This window comes from Eucyclogobius newberryi, unplaced genomic scaffold (assembly GCF_026437365.1).
Source record: "Eucyclogobius newberryi isolate DKJ021-1_F unplaced genomic scaffold, fEucNew1.0.hap1 SCAF_19, whole genome shotgun sequence".
Lineage (NCBI taxonomy): Eukaryota > Metazoa > Chordata > Actinopteri > Gobiiformes > Gobiidae > Eucyclogobius > Eucyclogobius newberryi.
Window position 1 is genome coordinate 24,572,332 of NW_027315823.1, and position 18,101 is coordinate 24,590,432.

Genomic DNA, 18,101 nt, shown 5'->3' on the forward strand with positions numbered 1-18,101 from the left:
GCGCCCCCTACAGAGTGACCTTTAAATTAACATTGAAGGTCAAAAATTAGTTTTACCAAAATTGTCTAAACTTTACCCAAAATTCTATTTTGCCGTCCCGATCACAAAAGCCAATCAGACAAATGCCTTAATTTTTACGGCGTAGTCGTAGCGATGACAGAAACATCCCATGTTATCCCTATGGGAAAACCACAAAATCTCTCAAATTACCACATTTTTATGTTTCACACTTTAACGAACTCCTCCTAGTGTGTTTTGCCCACCAACCTCAAAATCGGTGTACGTCCCCTAGACAAGTGGGGCATCTAAAGTTATCCAAATTTTAAGGATAATTTTTACGGTCTCTGTGCGACGGAGCCGCAAACGTTTCCCAGAATTCTGACTATTTGGCCTTCAGAGTAGCCTATAAACAATAGAGTTTTTCCAAATGACATGACATTTTGCACACAATTCTCATTTGCCATCCCCAAAATAAAAGTATGGGAGCCAAAGTCATATTTGGTAAAGCGTAGCCGTAGCGATGACAGAAACATCCCATGTTATCCCTATGGGGAAACCGCAAAATCTCTCAAATGACCACATTTTTACACTTCACACTTTAACAAACTCCTCCTAGGGCGATTACCCGATCAAGTTCATATTTGGAGAATATCATCTACACAAGCGGGGCATCAAAAGTTATCCATATTTTGATTCTAAGTGCTACGGTCTCTGTGCGGTAGAGCCGCAAATATATGTCACAAATGGGAAAAACGCCAAATCCTTGAAATGTTCACATTTACGCTTCACACTTTAATGAACTCCTCTGTGGGCAATAGCTCGATCAAGTTCATATTTGGGGAAAATAATCTACACAAGCGGAGCATCAAAAGTTATCCATATTTTTATTCCAAGTGTCACGGTCTCTGTGCGCTGGAGCTGCACATTTGACCAACATTTGTGTTCATTTGCACTGGTTAAGCACAGCATTGTACATGTCCAATGTGTCGCTGTCTTAGTTCTTAGACAATTACGTTAGCGCCAACTCTGTAAAATGCAGAGAGCAGAGTCGGAAGGCCGGCGGCCCGCGAGGGCCGTTGGATGCCGCTTGCGGCTTTAATTTTTCTTGTTCTTCTTCGGCGCTTTGATCTCTAATTTGACCCCCTGAACATGCTCAAAAACTCACCAAACTTTGCCCAAAATTCAGAATCGGCGAAAAATTTTATTTTTTCTGGGCCATTTTTTTTTTCGTTAAAAAATGGCGCGACAGCGCCACCGACAAAAGTCAAAATACATTGCGCCTATGGGAGACGCCCCGAGGTCAACTTTGGCGTAAAGCTACGAAATTCGGAACACGCATTCCTCTCGTGAGGACAAACAAAAAAAATCATTGTAGCCACGCCCCCAGACTTACCCTATGGCCGCCATCTTCCTTTGAAAATGAAAACACGCTGTGTTAGCCATTTTGTTCACGTCAAACTTTGACGAACTCCTCCTAGGGCGTTTTGCCCACCAACTTCAAAATCGGCGGACGTCCTCTGGACAAGTGGGGCATCTAAAGTTATCCAATTTTTTGAGATACCTTTTACGGTCTGTGTGCGGCGCAGCCGCAAAGTTGGACAACTTATTTTGGAATATTGCAGATCTAAAAATTGCTCCCATTTGATCAAAACCAGTCCGATTAGGACCAAATTTGAATCAGTTGTTAAACTTTCTAGTTTGGACCAGTTTAGGCTGACAAAATTGAAATGGCCGCGATAGCGCCCCCTACAGAGTGACCTTTAAATTAACATTGAAGGTCAAAAATTAGTTTTACCAAAATTGTCTAAACTTTACCCAAAATTCTATTTTGCCGTCCCGATCACAAAAGCCAATCACAAAAATGCCTAAATTTTTACGGCGTAGTCGTAGCGATGACAGAAACCTCCCATGTTATCCCTATGGGAAAACCACAAAATCTCTCAAATTACCACATTTTTATGTTTTACACTTTAACGAAGTCCTCCTAGTGCGTTTTGCCCACCAACCTCTAAATCGCTGTACGTCCTCTAGACATGTGGGGCATCTAAAGATATCCAAATTTTAAGGATAACTTTTACGGTCTCTGTGCGACGGAGCCGCAAACGTTTCCCAGAATTCTGACTATTTGGCCTTCAGAGTGGCCTATAAACAATAGAGTTTTTCCAAATGACATGATATTTTGAACAAAATTCTAATTTGCCATCCTGATCATAAAAGTATGAGAGCCAAAGTCATATTTTGTACGGCGTAACCGTAGCGATGACAGAAATATCCCATGTTATCCTTATGGGAAAATTGCAGAATCGCTCAAATCACCACATTTTTACGCTTCACACTTTAATGAACTCCTCCTAGTGCGATTGTCCGATCAAGTTCATATTTGGAGAATATCATCTACACAAGCGGGGCATCAAAACTTGTCCATATTTTGATTCTAAGTGCTACGGTCTCTGTGTGGCGGACCCGCAAATTTATGTCAGAAATGGGAAAACAGCGAAATCTCTAAAATGACCACATTTTTACGCTTCACACTTTAACGAACTCCTCCTAGGGCAATAGCTCGATCAAGCTCATATTTGGGGAGAATCATCTACACAAGCGGGGCATCAAAAGTTAGTCATATTTTGATTTTAAGTGGTACGGTCTTTGTGCCGTGGAGCTGCAAATATACTGTCACAAATGGGAAAACCGCCAAATCCTTGAAATGTTCACATTTACGCTTCACACTTTAACAAACTCCTCCCTGGGCAATAGCTCGATCAAGCTTTACTTTGGGAAATATCATCTACACAAGCGGGGCAGCAAAAGTTATCCATATTTTTATTCCAAGTGCTACGGTCTCTGTGCGGCGGCGCAGCAAATTTGACTGACACTTGTGTTGATTTGCACTGGATTGGCCATGTCCAATGTGTCGCCGTCTGTCAAGTTCTTTTTTAATTCAACACAATAAGGGCGCCATCTTTATCAAGTCGAAAGCGCAGAGTCGGAAGGCCGGCGGCCTGCGAGGGCCGTTGGATGCCGCTTGCGGCTTTAATCTTCTTTCTTTCTTCTTTCTTTCTTTCTTCTCGGGACCAACCCCCCTATTTTTCACCCAGTGAACATTGACGAAAAGTCACAAAAATTTGCACACCTCTAAAAATCGTGCCTCTCTACATTCTGGCTATTTCCCTTTTCTAAAATAAAAAAAATTGGCGCGTCAGCGCCCCCAAATGTACCAAAAATGCATTGAGAGATAGGAAATGACCCCAAAAAAATCTGATTGTAGAATCATGAAATTTGGCGCAGAGGTAGATGGTGACAAGAGAGGTAAAAAATATTATCACGGCAACACCGTCCGCCCAACCAAATGTCGGCCATATTGCTTCAAAAATGGCTAAGCATGACTCGAGAGTTTTTTCAAACGTTGTACTTTTACGAACTCCTCCCAGGGCGTTGGCCCTAAAAAGCTGAAATTTGGTGAAAATGCTACTGAGGAGTGGGACATCAAAAGTTATTCAAATTACATTGATACCTGTCACGGTCTCTGAGCGGCGAAGCCGCAAACTGTAGGTAGAATTTCAGAAATCTCCCAAATTTAACATTTCTGCCGTTTGCGCAGATAAAGTCCGAATTGCGTCAAATTAGAATCAATTGTTAAACTCTTTGCCCTAAACCTACTTGAAGTGAAATAAATTAATTTGGCACCACAGCGCCCCCTACAGATTTTATATGGAGGTTAAATGTTTAGTTTTGCGAAATTATATGAAATTTGACACACAACTCAATTTTGGCATCCCGATCAAAAAAGTCAATGAGACCCATGCCATAATTGTTATGGTTTTGCCGTAGCGATGACCAAAACCTCCCATGTTATTCCAATGGGGAAATCGCCAGAACATGTTTACACTTTAGACTTTCATGAACTCCTCTTAGGGCGTTAGCCCTATTAACCTGAAATTTGGTGAGACTCATCTTCAGGGGTGGACCATCAAAAGATATCCACATTTTTATTCAAAGAGTCACGGTGTCTGTGCGGCAAAGCCGCACAATTTGCCAAATTGTCTTGCAGCGTGGCGGCGGCGTGGCGAGGGCCGATCATTGCCGCTTGCGGCTATATTTATTATCATTATTATTAGATGTGGGTTTTGAATTGGTCATCAATAAATTAATTTGAACTCTTTTTTTTTTACAGCAAAAGAGTTACTTACTTTCCCACTTAATGATTTTACGGGCCATGTTATGATGCAAAGGTCACCGGGGCCGGAGCCCACGGTTGTGCAGGAAGTCAGTGTGTGCCAACAGGATGCACCAAGAACCTGCTCCAGAAATAGACCTTTAGCAGCAGGGACCACAGAGTATTGGACCCATATCAAACTACCATTGCATTTACGTGTGGACTACATGCAACACGAGAGAACTCATTCAGTTATTACTCCATAACAAGCTAAATTCCAGCATTTGTTGAAACATTTGGTGTTGAATGTATTAATGAAATGTTAATAAATATTGAGATGATCAAAGAACTGTTTTCAATGTTAGTATTCCACCTGAACTCAGAGCTATGTATTTGAGCCTCAAAACTCCTGCCATGGACACCATAAATGGATACCTTTGGAGCATACTTTATGAAAAAACAGACTGCGCCAACAATCAAAGATTGAACCGACACTGGAATTGACATTCAAAATATTTAAAAAATCAAAGTTCAAATTTGACAGACTTTGGACTAAATGTGACAAATATGCAAGACTACATGGTTGTTACTATGTTTGTATGTTCTCTGTTGTTCTGTTATATTACACTGGTGCTCAAGTCCCTTTTTTTCTTCAATGCACTCCCTTTTTGATTCTATATATCTTGTTTTTATTATTGTTCATCGTTACATGTTGCACCGAATCACCAAAGCAAGCACCAATGTTTGTGAATTTTGTTTGTTGACAATGGCAATAAACCTTTTCTGATTCTGATACTGGCTCACTGTCGAGTTTAGAATCAAATGTAAAATTCTCCTCCTGATTTACAAAGCCATAAATGACATGGCCCCATTCTACCTCAAAGAGGCTATAGCACCATATCATCCAAACAGAGCACTTTGCGCTTTTCAGTAGCAATACACAAAATGACACTTAACAATTATAACCTTTCAGTCAACTTTCATACATATAAACAGTTAGTCCTCCATTTTCTTTGATCCGTCCTTTTTTACCAGTCACATCCAGCTGCAAAAGATAAAGCACTGCCTTTCTTAGACTTATCGACAGCAGAGGCTTTCCCTGGAAAGCAACTGTGTGAGGATCAAACATCCAGCTTGAATGGATTGTATTTCCAAAGTGAGGGTAAAAAAGCAGCTGTGTCCACCTGCAGCTCACACTGCAGCATCCCCATCACCACAGCAGCTAACACAGGAAACTGAGCACTACACTTTAGGACCCAGGACGGTGGGAACAAAGCGCTTTGTCAAATCCTTGCAAATTACCCTAAAATACATTGATATTCCTGGCCATGCTTTTGTCCTGCCTCTTTCTCTTCTGTCAGTGTCTTCATACTAAGTACAGAGACATTTTACAAGCAACTAACATCTATACCATTTAGCAGGTGAGTAATACATGGATTTAAAATACTAAATGCTAAAGTGAGAATCTAATTTGAATTCCTGGTCGACTGTCAGGTGTGCCGAGACGGTTACCACCAATGCCGAGTGCTGACGACAGTGAGACGTAATGCAGAGTGGCCGTGCATGAGATTGAATTTGGACCAGTGCAGAACAGGGACAGCTCATAATGAATGCCTTTACAATGTAATGCAGGCAGTGCGCCTCTGCTGCAGCAACAGACAGATTTTATTAGACTTTATGTGCAACTGTGTCACTGAGCCCATTACTGGAAATAACACAGTGGTAAATATTATAAGAAAACATTACATAGACTCAATTACCCAAGAACTGAATAAAAGTGTTACTATTTAATGAGCGCTCCTGTCAACACATTTAGCAGATGTTTTTTATTGCAGCAAAGAAAAACATTTATAATAAACACTGCATATTTCTTAAGCGTAATTACATCTGGTTAGAATTGTAGCATAACAAAATGTGCAGCTTCTGGCTAGTCCCAAACAGTTGTACCTTGCCGTACAACTACAAAGTAAAGTAAGTACATTTTATTTGTATGGCGCTTTTCATAGACATATAGTCATATAGGTAGTCAAGTGCTTCACACAATATATATATATATATTTTTAAAAATACAATAAAATATACAAGATTCAGTTTTGGAAGCTGAGCCAGTAAAGCTAAAAAGTTTTTTTTTTTAAAGTGAGTATTTAGATGCTTTTTAGAGACTGAATCCAAACAATGCAGGAATAGATAGAGTTCATTCTAAAGTGGAGGTGCGACAGCTTAACAAGATCGGCCTCTTCCTGTTTTAAAAGTTCGAGGGATCAGCAGCAAATTCTACCCAGGGGACCTGAGGCAATAGTGTTTGATCAGGTCAGCTACAAACACGAGGCCTGCCGAAAGGTCAAAACCAAGATTTTGAAGTGGACACGATACATAACAGGGAGCTAATGAACATGTTAGGTGTGTAATAAAAACATGGTTTTAGGTGGCAGTCCTTTGTGCCTGAACATTTAAAAATAGATGCTTTGGTGTGTAGGTAGAATTCCAAAAATGGGAAGCACAAATGTAAATGTGTTGATGTTATGGGCTAACCACCAGTGTCCCAGATTTTGTTCTCTGTGCAAAATCGTCTTCTGGTAGAATATGCAAAATTCGTTAAGTAGTGTCTCAGCTGGATTCCTGACCCACTTCATTCTGTTTGTCCACTTGAGTTGTTGTTCCATTTTGGAGAAAGGGGTCTATAAGCGTTTTTTGCACTGGATCTAAACACTGATGATTTATTGATTGGTCCAAATCTGCAACTCATTCTTTGAAAAAGCATGTAGAAAGAAAGTCAGTTCTGAGTTACTTAGTTCATATCTCTTTATAATGGAGTTGTCGAAGGCAGTAAACCATGTGTTATGGTTCAAGCTAAGATCGATAAATTAGACAGCGAACTCTAACAGCCTACAAAGTGGTTTTCTAATGCACTTGTTTTGAAAGAACGAAGCTAGAAGAAAAGATGGCAAAAGGTTATATAAACTGGGCACAAACTTGATCAAATAATCTCTCCAACACATGAATAAGTGTAGTTCATGTTGTATAATATTTATCTTTAACTTGAAAAGTACTGGGTCATAATTCTACATGAAAAATGTGAAACTGTAGTTTGGGCCACACTACAATAGCTCCTTCTATCAACGTCTGGCTCCGACTCAGGCATTAAATCTATCAAGTGCAACTGTAAAATAACAAGCACCTTTTTCTGTCGAAGCTCTTCTGCAGACTCATTGTGTAGGAGTTATTTGTGTCATTGTTTGCAAACTAGACATTTTAGGTAATATTTCAGATTAAACATCACCATTGAAATGTTTCCACAAGGAGTTTTCCAACAATAATTTTTATGCCCTCAATACGCTTTATTTGTGTTGCTTTGTTGCTTTTGTGGTCAGGTCATTAGACCAAAATGTGGCCAAAGTGGAGACTTTGGGAGAGTTTCGTTTTGGTATAGGTTTGGAATTAGTACCGTTGCAATAACTGCACAGTCCTCCAGCTGCATGCAAAAATTCCATGTTTTTTATTAGGAAGACGTTAGGTCTTAAAGGCGGTATGGACGATTTTTCTATGATTTGAGAACGCAGGCGGAAGTGCGCATGCGCACTCCCCCGTGTGGCCCGATACAACACACACGTACGTTTGTTTATTAGCACAACGGAGCGCATCGCATCGCTCGTCTCCCGTAGATTTCTGTCCACTTCTACGTCAGCTCAAACTGTCTTTCTCCGTCTTCATTTTGCCCCGTACACTGAGGGAACTATATTATGATAGATCCATGCGCTTAGGCACGCGGAAACATGGGGACGAGCCTGACGCGGCTGCAGGTGAGCGGTAGGTGCGTTTTATGATTGATACGTGGCAGGACAAATGATTTATCCACGCCACGAGGAAATATGATAAAAAATTTGCTGAAAAAAATCGTCCATACCACCTTTAATATCTGCAGCCTGCATTAAAGGAAGGTCATTGAGTTAGTTTCCTTGTTTTTCATACAAAACAATTACTAAAGTTTTCATCATGGTTAGGCCTTATATAAGAGAGTTTGTCAATCCTGCTACTTTTCAAGGTGAGACATACAACACACACACACGCGCACACACACACACACTCACACACACACGCACGCACACACACGCACACACACACACTCACACACACACACACGCACACACACGCACACACACACACACACACTCACACACACACGCACACACACACACACACACACACTTTCACACAATCTTCACTCTATATCTGTGTTGTGACTGTGGTTTAAAAATGTCAGGCAGATGTTCACATGAAACTGGTGACGTTAATGTATACTCTGTCTCTGTCTCTCTGTCTCTCACTTTCTCTCTCTGTCTCTCTCTCTCTCTCTCTTTCTCTCTCTCTCTCTCTCTCTTTCTCTCTCTCTCTTTCTCTCTCTCTCTTTCTCTCTCTCTCTCTCTCTCTCTCTCTCTCTCTCTCTCTCTCTCTCTCTCTCTCTCTCTCTCTCTCTCTCTCTCTCTCTCTCTCTCTCTCTCTCTCTCGCTCAGCTGTGGCTTTTCAGACCCGTCACTGCAGCAGGGTGTAAGGCCTATAAATAGCCTCTGGACCAATTATAAAGCAGATGTTTGCCCGTATGATAGTGGCAGAGGCTACAGTGTCTGTGGTCTTTTCTCTGTTTCTCCTCAGCTCTTGTTATCTCTGCTCTGCACTAATGAAAGCCTTCAGTGCACATTAGTAATACAGTCAGTAAATGTTATTACACAATACAGTACTGTGCAAACCTAGACAGTTTTGTGCAGAGAGGCTGAATAAAGGAGGGTTTCTCAATGTAGAAACATGTTCTGTCAGGCATTTGTAAAGAGAGTCTGAGCGGGACTCGAGCATTAGTACCGGTAGTGTTGTCGCATGATACTTGTACCAATTTAGATTCCGCAATAACTCCATAACTCTTGAGTATCTATTTTATTAGAATTTTAGTATTAATTTTGGCTTTAGTCGACAAAAGACATACTCCCTCAAAATGTGTCTCTATATCTGACCTAAACTGCACTGATAAGATGACAAGACATACACACGATTATAAATATTTATATCAAAGTATACTTCTGTAAAAACACACAAATCACTCCCAAATCTCAAACCAACTCACTCCACGTCTTCTCTTTTCTGCTGTGAACCATATAAATTACTATAGTTCCAATAAAATAATAAGTCAACTGTGCTGCCTTGTGGTTGAATAGTTAAGGCGGCAGCACACATGCCAAGCGCCATGTGCAGCTGGCCGCAGCGTGTCCTCCCTTCGCTCTCATCCCCATTTCATGCTCAACTGTCCTGTTTAATAAAGCCTACGGGCCAAAATATCCCTAAAAAAATATACATGAATAATAATAATTAGTCAGCTGACAAAAATGTTAGTTGACTAAGACTCCATCGACCAATTAATAGACTAAACTAAAGTAACTTAAGATTTTTTTTTTGACAACTCTTATGATCAATATGGTGCAAAATCCTTGGACTACACAGTGAATTGGAGGCAAAGCAAAAAAAAAGGTATTTCCTTGAAACATGAATGATATTTTTAAATATGTTTTATGAAAAATAACTAAATTGAAGCATTAAATTAAAGTCCATAGATTTTTTCACAGTAGCGACACCGTGATGTGGCAAAATTCAATTCCGAAGCCAAGGAAGCAGATCTTAGTTTTCAATGACACTTTGAAAGGCAGCTCACCTTCTCGCTTGACTGACAGACTCAAAACACGTTGCGACACACAAACACCAATTTGTTGCTATAGCAGTTTTCTCCTCTGCAAATTGCATTTACCCACACCTCCATGTTCAGCACTGTCTCAACCTGCCTTTCAACTATTTTTACACTTCATTACTTCTAGACAGACGCAGAAACATTGCACAGCTTTTGCCAACATAGAACTTTGCTATCCAGACAATCAGTAATGAGTAGTGTTATGATTTTGTTGTCGTACACAATTTAGCGATTGTGTATATTGACAATAACACCATGACCAAACATCATAGAAATTCTTCAGATTCTTCCATTTCCACTATCCAATACATTCTTCTGATATGTGACCAGCTTTTATGAAATCACACTTTCTGAACAATGTTGTAAGACCAAACGTGACCAACTGATGATTAAGCACTTTACATTTAGACTTACGTTTAGGAGTGTAGATTGAACTGAAATTACTTAACTTTGCTTCTAAAAAGGTCAGGATTATGTGAGGATTAAACAGTTCAAACACACTTTTTCTTCTCGATACATGCAATACCATCTTTAAATGTCAATAAACATCAAATAACCTGAGCTTTAGCTCATTCTCAAACTCATCCCGATTGATCATGTATTACGTGTTGCTTAATGTATGTTATTGCACTTGGTTGTATAGCACTTTGACATTTTAGAGTTCTGTGGTTGAAGTGGCAATATTAATCTCTTCAAAAACACATTCATAAAAACGTTGGAGGATCAGTCATAGTAAACATCATTGGTATAAATAACTTGTTCTGGATAAGAGAAAATACATATATCTGTATCAAGTACATTTTTGTAATGATTAATTATGTTTTTACAGGTTTTGATTTTGATTTTAATGCATCTTTTCCTATTATATAAAGCACTTTGTGTACAAATTGGACTCTACACATAAACTTGCCTTGTCTTGTTGTATCTGGTAAGTTTTGTGCTCACAAAAGTGCTGATGGGCTAAAACTGCATTGATATTGTTTTGATTTGTATTGAAGTTTTAAGCGAGCCAACAGCTTTTCCAATGTGTTTGTTGCTTATTTGTATTAATTAGTTATACAGACTTCAATCAATCAATCCTGCGCTCCCAAAAACATACTGGTTCAGTATATCAAATCCTGCCCTCGCTTCATTATCACGGACATTCGCGGCCTTCATCACTTCTGCGATAGGTGATAAGGTTGTGTTGGATACACAAAGTGGGTTATGGGGCTAAATCGCCTGCTCTCCAGGGGCAGAACTCTATCTCTCCCTGTGTGTGTCTCATATACTCTCTCTATCACTCACCAATAACGTCCACCTCTGCTCCTCTCTGCTGCTACGCTCGCCTCCACACACAGCCTGTCCAGATCTGTTCTCGCTACACGTTCATGTCTTTGTCTTCAAGTGACCAAAATACCTCTTAAGAAAGGTGACAATATGCATGTGACAATATGCTATTTTAGTGAAATTGATTGTTGTTAACATGTCTTTAAACGTATTAGTTGAGGTCAGACACAGCAGGTGAATAGGAAAAAAAAAAATCTTAAATAAAAAGAAATGCGATCTGTCAAAATCTTAAGTACAAGATTGCAAAGTCTGGTCTGTGTAGGTGATTCTTTAAGTGGTAATATTTATGCCCCTTTACAAAGAAAAATTTATTTTAATAAAATGGAAGATCAAGTTACAATGTCCCATAGAAATCTATGGACTACTGTGGATTCAATGGGAGCAGATTGGACAATGTTGTTTCCACACGAGCCTATAGTTTGGGAGGGTCTTACCTTTAATTATCAGACAAATTCAAAATGTCTGTAAAGCTTTACTCCACAAGGTGCAGAAATATGTTTTTATTTTTTGATTAGCTCTTTTTGTGGCATTTTTTACTCAATATTCTCAATAAACTTAATATTCATATCTTCAAAACAGCCTTCACAATATCATATGCATTTCGATCTATTGCCCACCTCGAAGTTTGATTACTCAGGTCACAGTATAAACTAAAAAAATATTATTGTGACAATTTTAGAAGCAAAAATGAATTATTTAATTTCAATCTATACTCTTAAATGTAAACCTGAATGTAAAAAAAGAAAAAGCTTTTAGAACTGGTTGTTTATGTAATATTTGATATGTATTATTAACGTGATTTTTCTTCTCACAATAACTATGTATCACTAATCATACATCCCTATTGGTCAGCCACTGGCATGTTCTAAATGTTTTAACCAATCACAGTGAAGCGTGAACATTCAGAAACAGCAGAGGGCTTAAGTTACCTCTACCTTATACAGGAATTGTCTTCAAGTCTGTAAAAAATAATAATTTTGGTTATATTGTGAGGCTTAATAATTTTGATTAGATTTGCTATTTGTGTTTTAACAGATTTCAGTTCAACGTTCACATTTTGAACACGTCCAGGGGCATTGGCCTTATAGAGAGTCAGAAATATGAACTTATATTTTGGGAACCTTTAAACCTTTTCTACGACGGATCACTCCTGGACGAATCAAGTATTAGATGGTAAAGGTCTGAACTACAGGGTTAGTAGGTTTTGTACATATTAAGACACCATATATTCTTCTGAAATAATTGCAGTTGTTGTGATTTGCTGCTCATAACCATTCAAATTCCGAGCGTGATATATCTTGCAGCCCCACCATATTACATATATGTACAAACCTTCTTAAACAATCATAGTTATTTATACTATTGTTTTTTCCATCCAGCTTAACTGAAACGCCATCCCAGCTGCGATTTGGACCATGACTCACCAAACTTGATCTGGAACGTTGTGACAGATGACATAGCCCACTTGACAGTCACAGTGAAGCATAACCTTATTCAAATTAGACTGGAGATTTATTTCAGCGAGGCAAAGGCAGCAGTCTTGGCTATAGGAGGGATGACTGGTCAGATGCAAAGGAATAACTGATGAGGTGAGGTTGCATTAGTTATGATGGGACCGTGTGTGCTTTGAGTCATCTCAGTGACTGCACAAAATACTTGTTCAGATGTGATGGTGAGAGTGTGTATCATCATGACATCATATACTTACATACCAGAACCATTGCAAATCAAAGCCGTGTACAGTAAAATCAATTAAACACAGCATAGTGCCGGTCTGGCTTGTTAACTTCATTTAATTTTGTCCAATAATAGTTCCAGTTCAAACCTCAGCTAACTTTCATATTTTAACTCAATCATTTTATCTAAGCAGTCCATTTGATTATTCCAAATACTCCATTGTCATTAGACAAAATGAGATTTATACGTGTCTTGTTTTCGTTCTGGTTGGGTCCAAGTGTAGTTGTGACTTGGTTGGGTCCTGGTCTAGTCTTGGTTTAGTTCTGGTTTTGATGTGGTGCATGTGGAAGTTGAGCACAGCCAAAGAGAATCAACATATATCAAAACCACTGTCTCTAAACTGCACATCACTGCCGGCTTTGCCAAACTCTTGTTCAATAACTAATAGCTGCTATTGCCCAGAAAATAATTTAATCAGCCAACGCAATTGTTCACACCCCTCTCTCCTACGCTCATGCAGGACATCAAGCAATAAAACCCTGAAACACAACCTACAGACAGAAATCAGAAAAACAATTATGTAGACATTATTAAACACATGACACATGACAGAAACGTGTCACTCTTACACTGACACCACATTGAAACTAGAACGAAACTAGGACTAAATCCAGAACGTGGACTACATCAGGGCTAAACCAGGACTAAAACAGGATTAAACTGCGCTCAAACCGAGACCAATCAAGTGCAAGTGTGAATGCACCCCCAAGGGCTGTAAAACCAATTACCACAACACAATTCCACTCTGGCACCTAATATATATTTATATGACTGTAATGTTCAAATGTCGTATGCACTAGACCTTGCAGTGTGCTTCATATTCTGCTAAGAACCAGCGCTGAGCCTGGGGAATTTGTGTATGAAAAATTACTGCAAGATACTGGTGTCTTCTAAGCTGCTCTTAGTGTTACTAAGGAGCTGCAGTACACTTGGGATACAGTGAATATCAGCAAATATGCAATGATCTGTAGTACTGCCAATTTCAAATTACCGGTAGTAATTTTGTATTTGGCAGCATGGCCAAATCAAATATTAAGGCAAAACTGTACTGCTGAAAAGAACATTACTTATGAAAAGAAAAAGAAAAGGCACATTTTGTATGAACACAATTTTTTTAGGTCAAAAATAATTCATTTTTGACCTAAAAAAAGATTCACCAATTTTGCCAATCCCAATGTTTACTTATTCCATTCAGTAAATACTGAGATAATATTGCTATATTTCCTGTTGAAAAGTAATAGTAATAGAAAGGTTGAAGATTATGAGTGTTCTAAATAATAAAGTTAGTTGTCAAATCAAATCAAATCAATTTATTTTTGTAAGGCCCAAAATCACAACAACAGTTGCCTCTGAGGGCCACAGGGAGAAATGAATCAACAATGTCTGTGGTGGCGATGAAGTCAGACAATGTCTGTGGTGGCGAGGGACGATGTCCCAGGGTCCTCTGTCCTTAGACTCTCCTTCTCGGCCAGGAAAAACTACAAAAAAAACCCTCTTTGGGAAAAAAGCGTAGAAACCTGGAGGAGTTCCAGTGAAGGAGAGATCCGACTCTCACAGACGGACAACCCCGTCTCCATGAGATCACTGACAATGTAGTTATGATCTAGTAATTTTAACATCTCCAAGTAGGGTGGACAATATATTAGATTTTAGATGATATCATGAATTTGTTATTTCAACTACGTGAGCGGAACTATTCTGTTCCGTGAGCGGAATAGTTCCGCTCACGTTTTCCTCTTTTTCCCATGTATCGCCACTTCCGTTGTAATCGCAAAGTAGATTGATTTGTGTGATGTTAATGTCACCAACAAGTCAAAAATGCACCCTTGGCGGCTTGATAACGGCTTTTTTGTCTGTGGAGAACTTATTTCTTTTGAGGTCGGCAGCTCTATGTTAACTAATACAACCGGAAGAAGGATTACGTAGTATGGCGGCGCCCAGACGGGCTTCAAAAAGAGCTGATTAAAAATGAAAATGTAAAAAAGCCATGTTATAAAGATTCAAAGGGTATACAATTATATTTCTGAACTGTTATGAATAATTTTACAAACATTTCCCATTTGTCTTATAATTAAACCTCATCTAATCAACATGTTTCTATGGGATTGATATAATATCTTCTGAATATTGCTATAAGGATATCATTATTTTTGTCAATATTGTCCACCCCTATCTGCAGCTGTTTCTTGGCTTAGTGCTGGTTTTTTTTTTTGTTTTTTTTTTACCTAAATGCAGTACTTTGACTTTGCTCTCTGGTAAATATATTCTGATGCACACAAATTCTTGTCCAGAGCCTTGTAACATATTCCACACATCAAAACATCCAAAACACATCAAAACCCCTTTACGTCAGTCCAGTCTTTAAACTTGATTGTTTTCCCTCGCTTGACCTGCTGAAAGAGCTCTGTGTTTACCTCAGTCAGGTGCGGGTTCGGGTTGAAGCCACACTGGCTGCACACCATGGAGCGACACTGCGTGCAGGTGTTGGCGCTGGGCTTGTTGTCCCCGTTGCCCATCAGGTCTGTGGTTTTGCAGACAGGGCACAGTTTGCTGCTGGGCATTGGGGCGATTTGAGGCACAGAGTAGGGCGAGGAGGGTGCGCTGCGGTCCGGCGACACTGAGGGGGACTTCCCTGTCCTGCTGCCGGCTGCGTCCACCTGTAGAGTCATGCGGGACTTTTGGTCAGTCCCGTGTGAGGCCAGTCTGTCTCCTGTCCCCTGGTGGTCACTGTGAATGGCAGCTTTCGGCCCGGGCTCAGACGGTGACGCTCTGTGAAGATGACACAAGGGGGAAGATCAGGATAAGTACAATCTTTAGGTATTTGTACTTTACTTTTACTTTAAATGTTACAGTGAATGCTTTAGCCTTTCACTTTTACTACATTTGAGAGCAGGTATCCTTACTTTCTACTCCACTACATTTTTAAAAAGGACTACAAGTAAAACTAAATTTCTGTATGGTTTGAGAGGTTATTTTTAGCATGTTTATGATGTTATCCTGCGTAAAGGTTATTAATTCAAGTCTTGGCTTTGAGCAAATAAACAATAAAGTCTAGAAACAGTGATTTCGTCTGTAAATATTCCCCAGCAGGACGTCTTCAAATGGCTTCAGTTTAGCTTTATCCGGGTAAAATGGACATAGACTAATCAATTACCAAAATAATCCTTAGTTACAGCCCTTATCAAATAACACAAACCCATACTTCAGTACTTTTACTTAAGTAGATTTTAAAATATAATACTTTCTCTTTGTAAATTTGTTTACTTTTTCTGCCACTGATACAACACAAACAGTAAATCAGGTGACAGGATTTGTTAATTTGTTCAAACATGTGACTATCATTAATTTAAAATATTCATATGTGTTTCAATATAAATTAACCACACAATACTAGAAGTAATGTATTTACCCCTGAATATACACAGTGACCAACATCATACAGAAGGCTCAGTTGCTCATTCATTAAGTTAAATTATCTTTTCCTCACCTCAAAAAACACTTCCAAAATGGCATAATATTGGCTTGACTGGGAAAATAAGCTGCAGATAAAATAAGGGAACATTGCTAATTCAAGGCTATTCTCTTGTGCTCATAAGCTTATTTTTACCACTGCAGTAAACATATTACAGAGCTTTTACACATAATAAATTTAGATTAATTAATTTAAATTCATGGACTATTACAAATTGCACCTGTTTTATAGAAAAACGCATCTATAGAGAATACATTGGCGCTCATAGTGTGATATCAGACTTCTCAAAAAGCCGGCTAACAGAGACAAATGCTGAATATTTTATATAGCCTCTATCAGTTTTCTCTGAAGTGCTTCTCAAGGCTGGTTTCCATTCTTTGAAACTGTTCTGGCCACATCTTTGACTTTAGTAAAGAACGATTATCAGACCAAATTTATTTACGGACATTTTAGTCACATTTGGGCTCTGAACACCTGCGTCGATTGAAGCTCAGGGCTTGTTTTGTTGTCCCGTGTTGACATTCAAAAGCACCTCCACCTGTGCGCTCAAGTGAAACAAATGTAACAAATGTAAATAGAGCATGGGAGCTATTGTGAGTCATTGCAGATAACTGGAGCTGTTCCACGCCTGCCTCTCTGCTTGACTCGACGCACGATGCCTTCATGAGCTACAAGGAAAAACTGCACATTTCAAACCAGGACTGGCACATGTGAAAGTCTGCGCTGTCCCAATGCTGCGAGAACTGACAACTGACATAACAGATCAATGTTACTACAGTATTATTAGTCCAGTAGAAGTGTTGTCTTGGGTATTGATATTATAGACAAATCTTAACTCTTAAATGTTTCTCTTTTCCTCAATTTAAAGTTTTTGTAAGTAACCAATAAATAGTTAATAAAGGTTGTTAGATGCATAATTGTGGTTGTCAAAAAATCAATACCCAGATACTAGTCGATATTAACAGTAGTATCAAAACTAGATAGTCATTTGAGGTGGTTTTATTACTAAAATAAATCATATAAATAGGACAAAATTGGTCCTTCTCTTTCTATCTGAAGACGTATTCTATTCCCCTTAGTATCAATAGTTATTTTGATACCATTTGCCTTAGTATCAAAAGTTGATTGTTTTAAAAGGGTTTTAAATGTTAGTACACTAGACATTAACTATATCAATAAAATGTTTGTTACAATTTATGTTAATGTATTTTAGTTATTCGAATACATGTTGATAACAAAGCAGCAGTACATGTCTCAGCAGAAATACTCTCTAAGTTCAAATGTGATTTACATCTATAAACACTACGACCGACAATAGGCATAGACTGCACAGCACACAGAGTGATGCACAGCACAACCTAAATACATCTGATTGCTGACAAATGTCTTTCAAATATGTCCCTTGGTACAGAAAAAGAGATCTGATATCCACAGATGTATGGCTTTAATGGAGATACTATATGTCTCTCTGTATTGATTGAACTGCTGTTCACTGGAAATGAAACTGGGTGTGAAAGTGATCCGGCTGCTTCCGTTTTAAAGGTCAGGGTTTGTATCAGGCTTTCACATGCACCATTTGTTCATCATGTTTAGTTGCCTGAAGAAACTGCTGCTAAAATGACAATTCTTGGTCAAAAGATAAACCGTAAAAAGTTATAGAAACTTTTGATTATGTGAGTCTT

The 18,101-nt window shown here is 38.9% G+C and overlaps 1 protein-coding gene across 1 annotated transcript in view; it reads right to left on the reverse strand.

Annotated features, from left to right (window-relative positions):
* Positions 1 to 18,101, reverse strand: part of bsnb (bassoon (presynaptic cytomatrix protein) b) — a 66,931-nt gene that overhangs the window by 45,148 nt on the left and 3,682 nt on the right. Inside the window, exon 2 of the mRNA XM_072452359.1 lies at positions 15,362 to 15,716. Coding sequence (XP_072308460.1) covers positions 15,362 to 15,716 — 355 coding nt within the window. The remainder of the gene's footprint in view (positions 1 to 15,361; positions 15,717 to 18,101) is intronic.